This window comes from Trichosurus vulpecula, chromosome 4, assembly GCF_011100635.1.
Source record: "Trichosurus vulpecula isolate mTriVul1 chromosome 4, mTriVul1.pri, whole genome shotgun sequence".
Lineage (NCBI taxonomy): Eukaryota > Metazoa > Chordata > Mammalia > Diprotodontia > Phalangeridae > Trichosurus > Trichosurus vulpecula.
This window is the reverse complement of record NC_050576.1, coordinates 438,292,538-438,312,540: the sequence shown is the minus strand read 5'-3', so window position 1 is coordinate 438,312,540 and position 20,003 is coordinate 438,292,538. Positions and strand designations below refer to the sequence as shown.

The window sequence follows — 20,003 nt, the reverse complement described above, 5'->3', positions numbered from 1 at the left end:
CCAGGGCAACATCCATTCCCCTCACCTCCTTCCACCCTCTCACTTAATGCAGTCTAAGCCAGCGTCAGCTCATCATGGTGGCCGAATCACTCTATCGACTCAAGTTGAGCTGGCAATCCAATAAACCCCAGGCCTTTTTGTTGTTGTTTCTTCATGTGATTCTGGCTCTGCCTCCTCCGCTTAAGTTGACTTTTTGTAGACGAGTGTTCAGTTCCCCTCTTATCCCTATTACACTTTATTTTGCCTGATTCAGTCCTCATTCTACCCCATCCTAATCTTGTTGGAACCTGAGGCATCTTCCAGTGGCTCAGCCATCCTCTTCTTGCAGATGAGGTTTACATGCCTTATTCAGCTTGGCCCTGGACCACAGACCAAAGGACAAAGGGCGGGAGTTGCCAAAGGCAGATTTCATCTTGTTTTAATGAAAATAACTTCTTAATAACTGAACTAGAGGAGCAGAGTGGGTTGCCTTTGGGTTGGTGGGACCTCCCTTGTTGTGTCCTTCAGTATAGAGATTGAATGATCCCTCTGCGGGATATTGTAGAGCATTCGCTTGTCCTAACACAGCCAGGCAAGGTGGCCTCAAAGGCCCAGTCCATGTTAGTATTTGCTGATTGTCCTCAAAGGGCCCTATAGTGTTAACATGGATTATGAACCAGGGGTCTCATAGTCACTGCCTAGGGAAGTCAGTAACTCTGGTCAGGAACTTGCTTCATAGTTGGGAATACTCTCTAAGGCCTTCAGTGCTTTCAACTTGAGAATCAATTACCCAGATAAAGCTTCCAGCCCACAATTCTCAGATTGGCTTTGTGCAATACGGCCAGGATAAGGTAATGGCCACTTTGGGGAATAGTGCCAAGATTTCCTCATAACAAGCAATGTTATCTATATGTGCTCAATTCACACGTGTAACATAAAACTTTCATTTCAGGCTTTGAAAATGGCTCATGCTGGCATTTCACTGTCTGAGCAGGAGGCATCTGTGGCTTCCCCCTTCACCTCAAAAACAGCCAACATAGAATGTGTGCCACACCTGATCAGGTCAGTCACTCAATCTGAGGGTGTGCCAGCTGGCCAATTGGCACAGGTTCCTTCACTTTAGAAAGATTTTAGACACACTGAAAATGGAAGATAAATGGCTTTATGCAATGAGCACAGAGGAAAATAAACCATATAATCTTGGGAGCAGATTGCAGTTACAGTATGTCTACCATAGTCATTTAGGACAGGTGATCAGACCCTAGGAATGAGTGTAAAATAAATGGCCATCCATTCATCCATCCATCCATCCATCCATCCATCCATTAATTTGCTTATCCATCTATTCATTCATTCATTCATTCATCCATTTGTTAATTTGTCCATTCATTCATTCATCCATCCATTTGTTCATTCATTCATTTATTCATTTGTTCATTCCTCTAACTTGTACTTACATTGATTTTTTTTCTGAACCCAAGAGTAAAACTACATTGATCCCTATTAAATTTTTTCTTGCTTGGTTCAGATCAATGTTTTGAGTATGAATTGTCTTCTCTTCCCTTACCTTAGACACTATTTGTAAACTAGGTAAATTCAACCATCTTTTATAAAATCCTCGGGAGGGTGTAAAGTTTACTTAGGATCAGGCAGCTGACCAAGACATCAGGGAGGCAGATTATTCTATTTATATTTCATAGATTTATTAAAAAAGCAGCCTGTGTTCCCATTCTGCTGGGCCCCTTCTACCTTCACCTCCAGTGTGTAAAAAACTCTGTGCCCAGCATGGTCAAAGCTCAATAAATGCTTCTTGCTTTGACTTCATATTCCACCCCCTGAGGTGTGCCTATTTCCAGGTGAATATCATCCAGGGATCTGATTAGGTAGAGTTTGAGATCTGGGGATCTGGAAAGTCCGGTGTGAGATGGTTTAATTTTTCCAGTTCATTTGTAGAAGGGCCATAGTACCCCTTCCCCACCATGGCCAAACAGGATTCTTTAACCCCATGGTGGACACTCAATAAATATTTGAATAAATGAATCAATCCACCAAAAGGAGACTCTATCCATAAAGAAAGCTGGAGCATAGACAATCTATAACCACGAATGATCCAAAAACTATTTATAATTAATTTGGGTAGCAACTGATGCCTTGGAATGAGAGAAACTAAGGTAAATCCTGCTTTTGTCACTGTAACCCTGGGTAAGCCCCTCACCTTCCTGTTAACTCACTTTCTTCATGTGCAAAAGGAAGGGGCTGGAATGGGTAATACTTGAGCTTCTGATTTGTGATCTACTAAGCGGATAACTTAGGGAGGTGATTTCCTATTTCCACTTGAAAATGTAAGACAGTATGCCCTTTGATGGCAAAGACTTGCCTCCTTTTTGTCTTTGTACACACAGAACTGGGCATAAAACCTGGCACGTAGTAGGTACTTGGTAAGTGCTTCTTGAATTTAATTGTGTAACCTCTCACATTCAGGTAAATGATGAACCTTCTTGCTCATTTGTCCAACAAATGATGCCTTGACCTCTGTTGTGCAAAAAGCCCAGTGCTCAGGATGTGGAGAGCGAGGACAGAGAGAGTGTTCTCGATCCCTACAGGGAGCTTGCAGTCTAGGTCAGAAAAGACCTCCTCGACCCCAAACATTTATCAAGTCACTGATATGCTAGGCAGTGGGGAAATGAAGAGGAAAAAGTACATGGTCCTAGGATCATAGAGTCTCCACCACAGAGTCACGCTTTGAAGGTCACTGAATCCAACCGCCTCATTTTACAGATGAGGAAACCAAGGCTCACAGGACCAAGTGACTTGCCCACGGTCACCCAGCAAGTAAATGTCTGAGTCATAATTTGAACTCAGATTTGCTTGTCTCCAATTCTAGCACTCTAGCTGCCCCCAAGAAGCTTACATTCAAATAAGGGTCTTGACAGGTAGAAAGTATAACATAGGGTAAAGCATGAGGGGCCAAAGGGCAGGGTCTGCAAATGTAGAAGAAATATGAGGAAGGAGATCTCACTTTCATGTCTGAACTCATGGGTAACACACACAACAGTGTAACTATAGGGTAATCTGGGAGGGAGGGCACCAGCCCTGAGGGGGATTAGGGAGGCTTTATGTGGAAGCTGGCAGCAGAGCTGCATCTTAAAAAAGTGGACGTAACAAGGGAGTGAACTCTAGGCAAAGATCTGGAGAGGGGAGATGGAATATAGTAAAATTATATTAAAAAGGTAATGTTTGGTTCAAGGTGGCTATGGAGATATTTCAATATCAGACCACCAACTTACTAAAAGTTTTACCCCGATTCTATAAAAATTAAAAATGACCCTGGGAGAAGATTTTAACTATATGCATTTTTTTCTTTTTTTTTCATGAATAGGGAAGGACGAGCAGCTTTGGTTTCTTCCTTTGGAGTGTTTAAATACCTAACCATGTATGGAATAATTCAGTTCATTGGTACATCTCTGCTTTATTGGGTGAGTCAAAAACCATTTCTCCTAAATAGTTCTCACATTGTGTGCATTACCTTAAAAACACACACTCTCTACCAATCCAGACCAGAACCATCTCTGAAACTTACCCTCTTATATTCTTAGGCACTGAGAAAGTCCTCCACTTTCCCAGGTCCCACAGCTAGAATGTGGCAGAAGTGGAGGAGACTGTAAGACTTCCTCACTCCCAGGCTGGTCCTCTCTCCACTAGATCACACCAGATCACATTCAGGAGTTTCCTAGATTAACACAATCTCAAGTCTGGTCCAAACGTGTGTATGCGCGCGCGCATTTATGTGCATGTGTGTGTGTGTGTGTGTGTGTGTGTGCACGCGCGCGCGCTCATGCTCGCTCGAGTGTGTGAGCACACATGCGCCCACTCACTGACACAGACACACCTTTGGTTCTTGGTGAAGCTGGGACAAGCTCTTCTTGCTAGACCAGAGAGCTAGTAATGCAGAGAATTAAATTTAGCTCTTCAGGGGACCCTGGGACCCTGGACAGACATCTGGAGGCTGGGGCCTCTCCTAGTTGCTTGGTCCTCACGTGTAATGTTAAGGCTGGCTCAGGGCACTCTGGTGTCCACAGCTGCGATGGGTCCTCCTGCCCCCAGTGATTCTGTACTCTTTTATTTATCACCACAATAATGTGAACACGTAGTGTTTGTTTATAAAGCCCTTTCTTGTTTGACATGGACTCTATAGCTGTGGTCTTAGTAGGTGCTCCTGACAAGTCTATGAAGGAGGTGCTATAATTATCCTCATATACAAATGAGGAATCTCAGCCTCTGGAGGGAAGGGAACTCAGGGTTTTCAGGCTCCAGGTCTAGGTCAAGGTCTGCTTTGTTTTGGTCTTTGTATTTCAAGTGTCTAGAACATTGCCTGGCACTAAGTAGGTGCTTTATAAATGCTTGCTCGATTGGACCAGGTTTGGTGGGATTCAACCCTGGGGGCAGAGGCCAGCCCCACCTAGGACATCATGGAGAAGGAGGAGATGACAGAGAGGAGAGTAGCTTTGGGGTCTGCTCTCAGAAATCTGCGGGGTTACAAAGCAACTTTCCCAAACCTAAGTTTTCCTTTGGAGCCTGAGCTTGCTTTTCTTGCCTCCCTGGGATTACAATTATCTTGGAGCAGGCTCACCCTGAGAAAAGTCACCTACAAAAAATGCCCACCTCCATGGTCCCCATTATCCTCAGCCTGAGAAAGCTGCATCATGGCAGGGATTCTTTCGTCTCTGATCAGATGGTGAACAATCTTGTTGGGTGACCAGAAAAGTGATGATGGGAGGAGTGGAAGTTTGGGGACCCAACCTCTGCTGGGCTTTTATCATCAAGGCAGGTACATGCAGAGGAAGGGTTAGAGAGAACTTGTCTGTGCCCAGGGCTACTCAAGACAGAGAAGGAAGGAAAGAAGGTGGTTTATGTTTCCTAGGAGCCTTGCCACTTCTCCAGCCCTCCACACACACACACACACACACACACCCCATATACATAAATACACATATGCACCCTCCCACCCACATATGGACATCCACACATTCATATATACATGCACACACGTCCATATACTCATTACCTACATACGCATTCATGCGCACATATAGATTAACCCTCCACATATAGACACTAATCACACACACACACACACACACTCAAAGTTTATAATTTAGTAAGAGGTTGGCCAGGCAGCCTGTCCAACTCAGTTTTGTGACTTAATATCTTGAAGAAAATGTCTTTGCACCTGCTACTTCACAGAAACGTGGAAGGTCATTAATTAACACTGCCCCTCCCCCAGTAGATAAACACCTCACCCCACTCAGGCCTGGGCCAGCTGACCTTCGACATCTCTGGTGATATTTTGGGCATCTTTCTCTCACCTCACCAATCCCAGTCCATTCTGTATGAATCTCGTCCAAGCTCCCCCTCCCATCAGCTGCTGCCAGTACTCCCCACCTCCCTCAGCCCCAACAGGCATAACTGTGTATTTTTCTTCTCTTTTAGCAGTTGCAACTTTTTGGGAACTACCAATACCTCATGCAGGACGTGGCGATCACCCTGATGGTCTGTCTAACAAGTAAGCCCCTTAGTGAAACTGAGGGAGGGGGTGGCTCCTGCCTGTTGGCCTTTCAACCTCCTCTGTAAGTGGGAGGAGGGATCACATCCAGATCAGAAGACTGCCAATGAGGGCTCTGAGAGAACCCTTCATTGCAGGAAACCTGTTCTCCTATGAATTTTGGGTAGAGAGCAAAGATAGAACCACTGTGCACCAACGTGTCTGGTACAGCTCCTTTGGCCTGCAATGCTGTCCAAGCAGCCTCAGAGGATCCTTTGAATGTCTCCTTCTGACAGGCCACTATTTAGGAGTAGAACAAAAGCTCTGTCCAGCCTAAGACCACTCCTAGCTGTCACATGCTGACCCATTCTGACTTTGGGCCAGAATCTCATGAAGCCTAGAAATGAGGGGGGAGGGGGGACTTATGGAATCCAGCCCTTGCCTTGGGGGTGTTGGCCAGTGGGGGCATGGTTTGCAGTATATAGTGTCATTGACTTTCTTGGAGTTCTTCTAATGCCATTTTTCCTGGGTTTTGATATTGTTTATTAGTAAGAGAGAGAAGCGATTGCCCCAACAGAGAACAGAGAACAGGCTTTCTCTTTGCGCCAGGCTTTCTTTGCCCATTAATGTGAAGACAATAAGTAAGAAATCCATCATCAGACAACACAAGGCCTGAGTCCCCCGGAGGCTTTCACACAACATCTTAAAACACAAGAAGCTGACAACAGTCATTTATTTGAAGAACTCAAAGATGAACTGTCCTGCTATCCAAGAGGGACTGGGGTGCTATCAATTTGGGTTTATGAGATGGAAACATCTGCTCATAATCCAGAAAAGTTTTCTTTCAATGTAGAACATTAGTATTACCAGGGTCCCATGTTTTCATTAATAATCCAGATGTCATGCTGCTGGCCACCCAAAGGGGGTTTGCAAGATGTATCTCTGACCAGGGCCAATAAAATTAAAAAGTCAAAATAACACCGAGGTAGAGAAGAGAGAAAGCCTTCTCCACCTGCACCGTCTTTTCCTATTCTCCCCTCTTTTACTTCATTCTGCAGACCACCTATTAGGGCTGCTGAGCCCAGTGGTCAGACAAGGCAGGAGCCAAAGTGAGAGGCAGGTGACTGCAAGGAGATTCGGGAGACCTGAGTCCTAGTTTCTCTCTGATAGGTACTAGCAATGTGATCTGGCACCCAGCCTTTCCCTATCTGGAGTCAAGCTGTATGAGGAGTCAGACAACATGGTAGAGGGAAGCACCATTCATTGGCTCCTAGGACTTGGGTTTGAATCCTGACTCTGATGCTTATAAACTGTGTTATCCTGGGAAAGTCTACTCCTCTCTCTGGGTTTCAGGGTTTTGATTTTTGTTTTCACACCTAAAATGAAAGGTTGATGAAATAACCTTGAAGGTCTCCTGCAACTGTAAGTCTATGACCTTTTGATATCTCAGGTCCCTTCTAGCTCTTTGGGCCTGTGATACTGTCAATTGACCTTCTTAGAGAGGAAGCACATTTTGGTGGGTAGAATCCTGGACCTGGAGTCACAGAGAGCTAACGTCAAATCCTGCGTCCAATGCTTACTAGCTAGAGGACCCTGGGCAAATCACTTTTCCCTCATCTGTCAATAGAAGGGTGGGATTTAGGGACCTAGAAAGTGACTTCTAGCCTTAGCTCTGTGATCCTGGGGTCCCAGGATTGATACTCATACATGCACCATCTGATCCTCTTGACCCTTTCACCACCAGCATGGCCTCCCCCTGGCTACACAGCATGTCAAGGTCCAGTCTCAATGGAGGCTGGGTGGGAGGAGGAGGACTAGAGGGGGTCATTTCTATCATTTCCTACACAAAGGGCAGCCTGATGTTGACTGTCTGGGGTAAAGGAAAGCACCAGAGACTTCCCACTCTTGAGGGAGTATAATTAAAAGAAAAATGGCTGTCATCAGGGCTTCCAGCCTATAAATTTCTCTGTCTTTTTAATGCTCAATAAGGAAAGGTCCTCACATTCCTGGCCATCAGGATAGGTCAGGAGCATTGAGAAGGAAGCAATTAAAACATCCTTCATTGGCAAAGAGAAGGATTTAGATCCCAGCTAAGATGCCTTCCAGCTCCCAATTTAGGAGCAACTTTATAGGTTCATGTTCAATTATATTCAATGTGAGTGAATTTAATTAAATGCTTATTAAGCACCTACTGAGGAGAATGCTGCTGTGGTTGTGGACCAGAGGAGCCTTTGGGAATGTTGTAGGGGGAAAGAAGAAGAAAGTTTTATGGATGAGTTCCACCATCCAGCAAATTGGATTCTTCCCCAACTCCTGCCTGCTCCCCATTGCCCATCTCAGACACACTGTCATAACTGAGCCTTCTCCAAACTCCTTTCTGGGCCTATCCCTGAATGACCCAAATTCTACATTCCGAGTTTATTCTGAAACTTCTTTCATGTATCGGAAGTCCTATAAGCAGCCAGGTTTCACAGGAAGTGAGCTGGTTTGGGAGGTGGAAGATCTGGGTTGGAATCCTGGCACTGGTACTTACTGCTGAAGCCAATGCCTTTCACGTATCTCAGGCTCAGCATCTAAGGTCCTTTCTTGCCCTCAGCACCTTGGTCCTCTAATGCCTTTGGTATCTGTGTTCCCATCAGAGATGTAGATACCAGCTCCTTCGGATTTGTGTTGACAGTTTTTGTAACTTAATAACTCCATAAAAAAGTCATCCTCCACTGACCAACCTTATGATGAGGAGCATTTCTGACTGGACACAGGATGATGCTGAAACCATAGCCACAAAGTCCACAGCTGAGCCTGTAAACTCAAACAGACTCTAGCTTTACGGAGAATCAACCCAAGTTTGGGCTCTACGCATGATGCCTTCAAGACCCCAGGCTTCTCTTCCTGCCGTGCTAGAAGATATTGGTCTGTTTGTTTCATTTTTGGCCGATTTCATCAGTGTAGAAAAATCTGGGTGAAAAAACTCCAGTTACCAACACAGACCAGCAATTTGTTTCAATTTACAGTCTTAGAGAGTTACTTGGGGATGTTGAAAGGGTAAGTGATTTGCCCAATTTGACCCAGACAATTCTCATTAGCAGTGGAATTTGAAGCCAGCCCGTCTTGACTCTAAGGCTGATTCTTTGTTCCCCCATGCCACACAGCCTCACCGGAGGACAATTGATTGTTTAAAACATGCCTAGCAATGATGTGTTTACATATACATATATGGTTGTTATAGACACATTTACATGTACATACGTATACATATGTTCTAAGGGCATCCAAGACACACATAGATCCAGAAGACAGTCAAGGGGGATTCTGTTACATTTCACTCAGAATGAAGCTTGTCCTTAGTTATCTCTTCTGAGGTGTCATCCTCACGCAGAGGTATAGAAAATACTGCTGTTCCAAGGGTCAGCCTCATTGGGACTGTCTCCCAGATGCGCTTCAAAATTTTGCCTAAGGCCATACAGTTTCCTACTTAATGCTGATGCAATTTTTAAGCCTTCCTTTCTCATTTCTAGATCAGGCCCGAGGCCCCAGAGGATAGCTTTGGGTTTAGATGCTTGTAGAGATGAAAACAATCACTGTCTGGATGGTGTCTTCACAGCCTGACCATGTAAACCAGGGGTAACTCTGGCTTTTCTTTTCAGTGAGCTCTACTCACGCATACCCAAAGCTGGCTCCATACCGACCTGCTGGACAGCTCATCTCGCCCCCACTGCTGCTCTCTGTCCTTCTGAACACCTGCTTTTCAGGCATCGTGCAGATCTGGGCTTTTCTTTTTGTGAAGCAGCAGCCTTGGTACTGTGAAGTACAACGGTACAGGTGAGGCTGGGGTAGCAATTCAGGGGAAGCTCACAGGGGCAAAGTATGTGCATAAAAATGCAAAATTCCATCAAGAATTTGTACTCTCTTGTTGTGTAGATATAGCCCTTAATTATCTTAGAAAGATGAGTCTCTGTCTTAATATCAAAGACCTCATAGAAAAACAAAAACTTCTACAGCACTTCCAGCCATTTTTCAGTAGTACCTGACTCTTTGTGACCCCTTTTGGTGTTTTCTGGGCAAAGATATGAGTTTGCTATGTCCTTATTCAGCCGTTTGACAGATGAGGAAACTGAGGCAAACAGGGTGAAGTGACTTGCCAGGGGTCACACACCTAGTAAGTGTCTGAGGCCACATTTGAACTCAGGACAATGTCTTCCTGACTTCGAGCTTGGCGCCACCTAGCTGCTCCTTTCTACAGCATCCCTTTCCTCAACTGTCAACCCTCCAGACTCCTGTTTCTGTATTTAACAACGTTCCCTATCAAGAAAAGCTACTTTACATATAACTTAAGCTTATTTATGTTTAAATAATACCACTTTATATAAAATAGTATAATACTGTACCATACTGTACAGTTTATATATAGGGCAATACTCTACAATGCTGTAAAACATGGCAGTGTATTAATGCACTACGCTCTTATAATAAGAAATACAATGCTAAACCATCCTGTGTGCTCCACTGTGTGTACATGTAGCATGCCATACTGCGCTCTCCAACACAGGGTAATGCTACACGATATTCTACTTTGTCCCACTTCTCTTGTCTCCTGTACCATGCATATGGTACTATTCCACTCCATCCTATTCTATCCCATCTCATCTCATACCATTCCAATCCACCTCATCCCATCCCATCCCATCCCATCTCATCCCCTACCATCCCATCCCATCCCATCCCATCCCATCCCATCCCATCCTACCTCATCCCATCCCATCTCATCCCATCCCATCCCATCCTACCTCATCCCATCTCATCCCATCCCATCTCATCCCATCCTATCTCATCCCATCCCATCCCATCCCATCCCATCCCATCCTACCTCATCCCATCTCATCCCATCCCATCCCCTCCCATCCCATCCCATCCCATCCCATCCCATCCCATCCCATCTTATCTCATCCCATCCCATCCTACCTCATCCCATCCCATCTCATCCCATTCCATCCCACCCCACCCCACCCCACCCCATCCCATCCCATCCCATTCCATCCCATCCCATCCCATCCCATCCCATCCCATCCCATCCTACCCTACCTCATCCCGTCCCATCCCATCCCGTCCCATCCCATCCCATCCCATCCCATCCCATCCCATCCCATCCCATCCCATCCCATCCTATCTCATCCCACCCCATCCCATCCATGCCATCCCATCCCATCTAATCCCATCCCATCCCACCCCATCTCACTCCATCCTGTCATTTCTCATCCCATCTCATCCCACCCCATCCTACCCCATATTATGTATCAGTGGTTCTCAAACGTTTGGATCTCAGAAGCCTCTGTAAACTTATGATAGATACTTCCACCACCAAAATGCTTTTGTTAATATGGATTATAGCTATTTTATTGTATTAGAAATTAAAGCATATTATTATTATTATGAAAATAGTTTTGAACCACAGACCCCCTGAAAGGTTCCCCAAGTGCCCATGAGCCACCCTTTGCTGTCTATCCTACTGAGGCAGCAGGGTGGCTAGTGGCTAGTGTTGGATTCAGAGGCAGGAAGCCCCAAGTCTGAATCTTGTCAGAGACTAGCTGGGCAAGGCTTTTAACCCCTGTCTCCCTCAGTTTCACCATCTGTAAAATTGGGATAATAATAGCACCTGCCTTGATCAAATGAGACATTATTTGTCAGGCCCTTTCCAAAGCTTCTAGCTGCCCTAGAAATGTGGGCTATTTGTTATCACCCCACTCCTGTGTGCCACGCCTCACTGGGCTGTACTAACTGTGGCATCGTACACTGCACCATACTGTGCCATCCTGGACTACACCCAGGTGTGGTTCCATGTTTGTCTTTACATCACCAGGGTTCGGCACGATGTCCGGCACCTACTAGGCACTTCATACTTGCTTATACTGCAATAAACTAGAGATCCCCCATGAGCTTCTGGTCTGTGAGAGCACAATGAGGAGCCATGTACTCTAGAGGATGGAGAATCAGCCTCTGAGCTGGGAAGACCCACTCGCTGTGGATCCATCTCCCTTCTGACACAGTGCTAGTTCTCTGACCCCGGCAAGTGGTTCTGGCCACTGACCGCATTAGAGGAGGGGGTCTGTACACAGTGAAAACACAATTCCAGTCAATTAAAAGAAGATTCTCCCAGCTTTTGTGATCACCTTTGGTATTATCCAGACCTTCTCCATTTGCATGGGGACCATTTTCCTTTTCTTACAAGGTCCATTATTTCTCATTGAATTCTCCTTCTGTTTGTTTCTCCTCGAAGTCTTTAAGTTGCCATGGTAACCAAATTCCTTAGCAATTTTCCAAGCTACTGGTCATTCCTGCGCCTCACCAAGCCAGTCCTCACTCTCCTTCCTTCCATTGGGGAGGACCAGGCCAGGGCTCATCTGCACCATTAACCGAGTGCTGCTGCCAAGCTACTGGGGACAGTCTTCAGGCCAGTCAGGCCCTATCGGCCTGCTCCCCCTCTTCTTGTTTTTGGAAATGATATCAGCTGGGATGGAAGCACAGTTCTGGCACTAGTCACGCTTGACGCTTCTGCTTCTGTTGGAGCTCTTTGATGTTTTGGAAAGAGCAAAGAGAAAGTGGAGGGGAGGCTTCTCTTCCTGCTAATAGAGTGAGAAGGCCCTCTCTGAGCTAGGAAGCTTTGTGGAATAAAAATGAAAGACAGCCCCACTTTATTAGGTGCATTCAGAGGAGAATCAAAGCTTCCTCCGTTAGTGCCTCGTCTGAAATCTGCCAGCCCCCCTTCTCCTTCCCCACTCCCTGTTCTTCTTCCTTCCATTTCTCAGCAGGCTAACTGAAGGACAAAGCCCTTCCAAGTCTTCTCTCTGCAATATTGCTGGGGAAGGCAAGCAGCTTCATGAGAGGAGAGTCTCCCTTGGAGGAGACCGTAATTGTCTTTTATCAGCAGCCGTGCAAACTTGGTGCCTACGGCAGGATTATTTCTCTCACCACACAGCAATAAGCAGCAGACAACAAAGGCTGCCTTCTGCCATGGCTTGATTTACATGAATGAGAAGACAAACAGGTGTATGATCGTACCTTGTCTATGGTCTAGGCATAAACCCGGCAGGATTCTGCTCCTCTGCTCTGCCCCTATGACCCCACCACCCACTCTGTGGGGAAAACACACATTTTGCCCTCACAGGGAGGCCCTGTTGCTAGGGCATCCTCACTTATTTACACGTAGCCTATTCAATCAATTAGTAAGTCCTTATGAAGCACCTACTGTGTACCAGACACTGGGAATCCAAGGACAAAGACTGAATCTATCCCTGCCCATAAGGTGCCTACATTCTAACATGGAAGGACCCATGTAAATTTATACAGCACCAAGATAAGTATAATTCTTTCATTATTTCACGTATATTTATACCTACTTATTTGACACATACAAGTGTACACATGTGTTGTCTCTCCAAATAAAATATACACTCCTTGAGGCCAGGGATTGCTTGCCTCTTTTTACTTTTTCTCCCGTGCCTGGGACAATCCCTGACACCAGATAAGCATTTAATAGATGCTTGTTGATTGAAGATGAGGGCTGATGATCAAGCAAGCAAGGCACCAAAGGATAGCCCTGTATGGTTAAAAAAAAAAAAAAAGGTCCTGGACAAAGAGCCCAAACTACTGGGGCTTTGTTGGAATTTTGTGCTGAGAACTGGATACTCGGTAAACCACACTTATGTAAAGTGTCAACGAACAGTGCATTAAGAGCCGTCCTGTGTCTCCTCACCAGCTGTGGGATGATGGGTCCGTTACCAAACCTTTCTGAGCCTTTTTGGTCTTGGTCTCCACTGCTTAGCATCATTCATGGGCATTCATGGGTTGTGTGATTGACTCAGCCTCAGCATCCAGGAAGACGTCCCCTGATCACACAACAGGGCTCGGTCAGATGAGAGTAGAAAGAAAATCCCCTAAATTCTGGTTCTTCTTTTCAGTCGGTGCTTCCTGGTCAACCGAAGTGATTCCTTCTCCAGCCAAAGCATAGACAGCAATTTGACAATGGGGAACGGAACTCTGACTCCGAATTCCATCCTGAGTTTTGAGAGTACCTCCCTGTGGCCCATTACCACCTTCAACTGCATCATTGTGGCCTTCGTCTTCTCAAAGGGGAAGCCATTCCGAAAGCCTGTCTACACCAACTGTGAGTATCCACATCCAAGCGGGCTTCTTTTAGAATTGATCAAGGCTCTCTCCTTACCTGAGTTTCAGCAAACTGCGAGAGAAGTCCTGTGAACCCCTACAACTCCCCTGCAACACACACACACACACACACATACACACACACACACACACACACACACACACCCCTTTTACTGTGTTTGACTTTATCATAGGAACTTTCTATGAAAATTATTGAATCTCAGTGATCATCACGGCCCATCTGGGACATCTAGGCCAGGCACACAAAAACCTAGCCATGTGTGAACAGTCAGGTGGACCTGGCCTCTGTTGGGAAAACCATGGAACTTCAGAGCTGAGAAGACGGTAGAGATGAGATAGAGCATTTAATTTTCATAATAACTGAATTACTGACACCCGGAGAGGATAGGTCCCAAAGGCAGGACCGAAGCCCCTAAGCACCAGTCTTCTATGGACACATGCGTAACTGATTGACTATAGCAAACCTCTAGTGATTCAAAAAAACAAGATTCTGCTGCAAAGTACAAAGAATGATGAATTCATTAGGTCAAGGGCTCTTAACCCATGGTCTGTGATGTTGTTTTAAATACACATGTATGTATGTATGTATGTATGTGTATGTGTCTGCATACATTTAATAACTATATTTCAGTAGAATTGACCTCTGCTGCAATTCTATGACTTTTATACATTTATAAACATTACTCTGAGAAGGCTTTCCCACGCTGGCTTGTGACAGGTTCTAGGACACATTAAAAAAGGATGAAGATACTCTGGATGAGAAGGTGTGGTAATGCGGCTAAATTTGAAAACTCTGCTCTAATGATTCACAAAAAGCAGCTGACATTCTTGCTTGGGTAAAAAATGTGTTTATTTTGTTTCATTCTTGCAAGAGCTAAATTAAACTCCATGAACACTTATTGGGCACCTACTGTGTGTAAAGCAGTAGGCACGAGCATCTTAATGGGTTCAGATGGCTGTCTGGGAGTCTTCCCATTCAGATAAGACCTAGTGGCAGTAAAGTCTTCCTGGGCATAAAGTCCTGGACCAGAGCCTAAAACCCAGGAGGGTTCATGTGGACAGACAGACAGACAGACTTTCTGAAGTAAGAAAACAGGGACGAGAGCATTGAGTTTGAGGACTGCAGCCAGGGATTGGGCGTGGCAATCCTCTCATCCCACCATTCAACTTCATTCTGGAAACATTCATCAAACAGCTACTTTATTAAAGGTTCTCTTTCAGTTGCAGGGAGTCCAAAGATAAAAACAGAGATATTCTTGCCCTCTAGGAGCTTACAATCTAGTAGGGCTATGGGGCATGCAGAAATTACTTTAATACAATGAAGAACTAATTAACTAAGAACGGTCAAAATGACTTGAGAGACTGGAGGGGGGAAGGGTCACGAGGGCAAAGTTCTCATGGAACAAATGTCAGCTAAGCAGGGCCTTGAAAGAGCCGAATGTCAGCAAGCCAAGGGGTCCCTTCAGCCATCAAGGACGTCTTGTCCCCGGGTCATGAAGGAATGGGTGCATTCATGGACACTTGTCGCTTGCTTACTCCGTGAGGACAGTGGTGCCAGGTATCACACTAAGCCATCTGGATACAGACACACAGTTAGGACAGTCCTGGCCCCAAGAGAGAAACAGCACCCACAAGGCTGCTTCTTCAGGCCAGAGGGTACGAACGAAGCCTGGTAGGGTGATGGTTAGAGTCTTGGACTTGGAATCAGAAAGACCAGAGTTTGGATCCTGCCCCTGTGGGACCCGAGGTAAGGCACTTCTCCTTTCTCAGCCTCACTTTACTCAGGGTTGTAGTAGGGATAAAATTTTATACACACACACAGACACATACATGTGGAGCTTCTGAAACAGAATTAGGTGAAAGCGAGATTAATAATAACCATGATGACAATAATAATAGAGTTCTTGTTATTTATTGTGGACTGCGCCCTGACCCCAGCCTGCTCTAGCTTATAAAAGTCACGGGTGGGTGATCTGGCGCATGCTCGCCACCGTCGCGTGTGCCTGTCCCACTGAGGGCATGGACAGATCGCCTGTAGGGCTTTTTGATCTAGAAGGAGGACTCCCCAACTCCAGTCAGGAAAGAATTAGGTTAGTATCCCTCCCCGGAGACTGTCTAGCTGTGAAATATTGATGAGTCGATCAAGCATCAATGAATCAACAAGCATGTGTGAAGTGCCTCTCACATGCAGACAGTGCCAGGGCTGGGTTCCGGGGTCACAAAGACTAAGAATGAGACAATCCCTGCTCCTCTCAAGGACTTATCAGGGGGACAAGTCCATCTATAAATATAAATGGAATAAATACAAAATCAAACAAAATCATTCAACATAAGTTAAAGAGAAATTACGGATGGAGCTGAAAACATTTGAACTTTCTGAGCCTCCGTTTCTTTATCTGTAAAATGGGGATAATACCACCTTCTCCCAGGCTTGTTGTTAGGGTCAAATGAGATAATGGATGTAAGGTGCTTTGCAAAACTTAAATGTCAGCTATTTTTATTTTAAAATATTCATTCTTCAAATGCTTAGTGGACCATCTCTTCTGCAGTCAGGCCCAGAGGAAACAGGGGATTTGTACCAAATAGGAGCAAGATTTTTTTTAAAGCAGGAGGTGCAGTTAAAATTGGAGATGAGGATGTGGAATCCCTGTCCCCTGGAGGATTTTTGGTGAGTGGGAAGACAGTGTAGGTTAATAGACAAGGTGACAAGGTGATCATGGGTTACAGCTATAGAAGTGGAAGTGATCTTCGAGGTCATCTGGTCCAACCCTTTCATTTTTCAAAGGAGGAACTGAGGCTCAGAGAAGTGACTTGCCCAAGGTCAGAGATATTCATCCAAATCCAGTTCCTTTCCTCTCAAATCCAGCTTTCCTTCCACGTCAGCACTCCTTGTTCAGTTACCCAGTGATCTCATTGGCTCCCATGGATTTAATTACCGTATGTCTGCTAGTAATCTCAAATCTACCTTTCCTTCACCAAACTCTCTGCTGATCTCTAATCCTGCATCTCTCTAGCTGCCTTTCAGAAATCTTGAACTCAAAATGTTCCAAACAAAACTCATGCTTTTTTCCCTGAACTCTCTCCCCCTCCTACTTTCCCTAATACTGTATTCCCAGATCTTGAGGCTCCCAACCTAGGAGTCATCCTAGACTCCTCACTATCTCTCACTTCCCATATCTGATATGGTGCCGAGGCTTTTCAATTTCACCTCTGCCGTCTCTTGTCGATTTCATCTCTGTAACATCTCTTCTCGATTTCACCTCTCCGAGGTTTCTTGTAGATTTTACCTAGGCACTATTTCTTGTCATTTCATCTCTGCAAACATCTCTTGTCCATTTCACCTCTGCAAACATCTCTTGTACATTTCACATATGCAACATTTCTTGTCCATTTCACATATGCAACATCTGTTCTGTCCTATACTGTCTGACACTGCCCCCACCCTGATGCACACCTTTTTCTCCTCATACCTGGCCCTTTACAATAGCAATGGAGGGGGCCTGCCTGCCTCAAATGTCTCCCACTCCAGTCCATGCTCCATTCAGCCACCAAAGTTATTTCCTAAAGCACAAGTCCAACCGTGTCACCTCTCTACTCAATGAACCCTAGTGATTCCCTACCACCTCCAGGTTCAACACAAAAGCCCTTTATAATCTAGGCCCCTCCTACCTTTCCAGTCTTCTTACACCTTACTTGTCAACGTGTACTCTTTGATCCAGTGACGCTGGTCTCCTGGCTGTCCCAAGAACAAGCTCTGTCCCATCCCTCAGCTCTGGGCATTTTCTCTGTCTGTCCCTCACTCCTGAAATGATCTCCCTCCTCATCTCTGCCTGGTGGCTTCCTTGACTTCCTTTAAGTCCCAACTAAAACTCTGTCTTCTGCAGGAAGACATTCCCAACCTCTCCTGATTCTAGTGCCTTCCCTCTCTTATTTTCTATTCATCCTGTTTATAGCTTGTTTGTGCATATTTGTTTGCTCGTTACCTGCCTCATTAGATTGTGAGCTTCTCGAGGGGAGTCTTTTGTCTCCTTTTGCATCTGTAGCACTTAGCACAGGGCACAACACATAGTAGATGCTCAATTATTGACTGACCGACTCTGTGATTCATTACTGGGACTTGTGTGATAAACCAATCACACCTGCTGATAGCTTTATTAAATAGGCCAGTACATGAAGCCGTCTGCTAAGACGATCCACGTGGGCTGTCAGTTCCAACAACTGGCACAATTTTGATCTTATGGAATAGAAATCAGTTTGGCTGCCATGGGACTATATATGGTTCATTTCAATTGGGGCAGAATATATATAGGAGAAGAGTGAGGCTCCTGGGGTCTGAATGAACAGAAATCCAAGTCCTAGCAGCCTGAAATCAGCATTGTTCACTTGTGCTCAGATCTTTTCCAGCTCCCTTTGGGGGAGAACCTTGATAACGGGGAATCTTGTCTGCTTTATGCAGTTGTAGACAAGAGGCATGGAAAAGTTTTCTATTACCCCACACTGCAGGAACGAGGCTGAAGGGTTATTCGGGGATTCATGCACTCACTGCCCTGCCCAAGTTCCTCTCCTTCCGCTGGGTGGGTCCTCAGGAGGGTTTTAAAAATAGCAATTCCAGAGTTCCACCAATAGATGGCGATGGAAGTTGCACAACCTTCTTCAGGTTTGATGATACCACTGTAGGTTCAAAGTTCTAGAGCTGGAAGGAACCTCAGAGGCCATCTAGTCTAATCCCGCCCCCCCATTTTGCATATGAGGAAACTGAGGCACAGGGAGGTGCCCAAGGTCAGACAATTTGAAAGTGGAAGAACTGGGACCAGGACTAAGCATGATACAACATTCAGTACAATTTCTGCAAATTCCAGTTTAGGACAGTTTGGCATATACTGTTTTCATTGATTAAAAGCAAGAGTCTATATTGATTTTAGTAGGGAAACACTAAAAATTGAGAAATTATAAAAATACTATATTAAAATTTTAGAGCAAAGAGGCATTGAGAGGAGAATGGCCTGGCTGGAGATGGGCCCCAAGTTCATGCCATCTGAGGGTCACAGCTCTACAGTCTCTGTTGGCGGATCTTCAACCATATCATACCCCCTCACTATGAGCGTCTCCCAAGACTCGGTGCTGAGTTCTCTTTCAACGGTCTCATCAGCTCCCACGGGCTCCATAGATATTGCTTGGCAGAAGACTCCCATATCTATGGATCCAGCCCTTGTCTTCCTCCTGTGCTCCAGGACAGTATCCCAACCCGCTTATTGAATTATCAACTGGGTGTTTTCCAGGCTTCTCAAAAGCAAGATGGATCCAATTACGTCTCCTCTGAAATCTATTCCTCTTCTGAATTTCTCAGTTACTATCAAGGGGACCCTTATCTCGGCAGTCACTCCAGCTCACAACCTTGTCACCATCCATAACTCCTCACTCTCTCTCATCACTACCTGTATTCAATTTGCCAAATCGTATCACTTTTTCCTTTCCAACATTTCTCGTAACCATTCCCTTCTCTCCCTTCACTGAGCCACCACCTTATGGCAAGCCTTCCTGCCCTCTTACCGTAATGATTGCCGTGGCCTTCTGACTGGTCGTTATCTCTAGGCTCTCTCCAGTTCATCCTTCATCTAGTTGCCAAAGCAATTTTCACACAAGGTCACACAGAAGTGACCCTGCATCAGCTCCGGTGGTTCCCTGCCATAGTGGTATGTCTAGGATCAAACACAGACTCCTCTGTGGGGGTAGTCCAATCCCTTCACAAATGCCAAATTCCCTTTCTCTCCTGATGGTGCATTCCTGCCCGTCACACATGTTTCAGTCCAGCCAAACTGGACCGAATTCTTGTTCTTGCCATAAATGATTTGAGCTTGTCTCCTTGTCTTTGCAAAGGCTTTCCCCCATGTACATATTATCTCCCTGTCCCCTCCCCCATAGAATGCAATTTCCTTGAGGGTAGGGATTGACTTCCTTTTGTCTTCGAATGATCGATTCCTAGTATAGTACCTAGCCTGGTAGGCACTGGAAAGCTGGCTTGTTGATTAACTGATGGGTCGATAGAGCTGAGAGAACCAGTACAAGGCACATAATCAGTGTTCAATAAATGCTTGTGGCTTGAGCTTGTTCCCTTTGGCGAAACTATCAAGCAAGAACTCAGGGACAGGTCAGTGCCATCCCTCCCTCCCCCTCACTTTCTGTCCCATCAGGGAGACTTTGGCAGTTAAAAGTGGGGCGCGGTGTTTCATTTCCCTTACATGAAAGAAGCAGTAGTAGTGAGTGGTGTTCACTGGAGCATGGATAGTTTATTAAAAATGAGGCA

General features: G+C 45.4%; 1 protein-coding gene across 1 annotated transcript in view; it reads left to right on the top strand.

The window, feature by feature from the left end:
* Positions 1-20,003, top strand: part of ATP13A5 (ATPase 13A5) — a 114,369-nt gene that overhangs the window by 86,711 nt on the left and 7,655 nt on the right. The window contains exons 23-27 of the mRNA XM_036756038.1: positions 932-1,041; positions 3,359-3,455; positions 5,470-5,542; positions 9,166-9,340; positions 13,474-13,679. Coding sequence (XP_036611933.1) covers positions 932-1,041; positions 3,359-3,455; positions 5,470-5,542; positions 9,166-9,340; positions 13,474-13,679 — 661 coding nt within the window. The remainder of the gene's footprint in view (positions 1-931; positions 1,042-3,358; positions 3,456-5,469; positions 5,543-9,165; positions 9,341-13,473; positions 13,680-20,003) is intronic.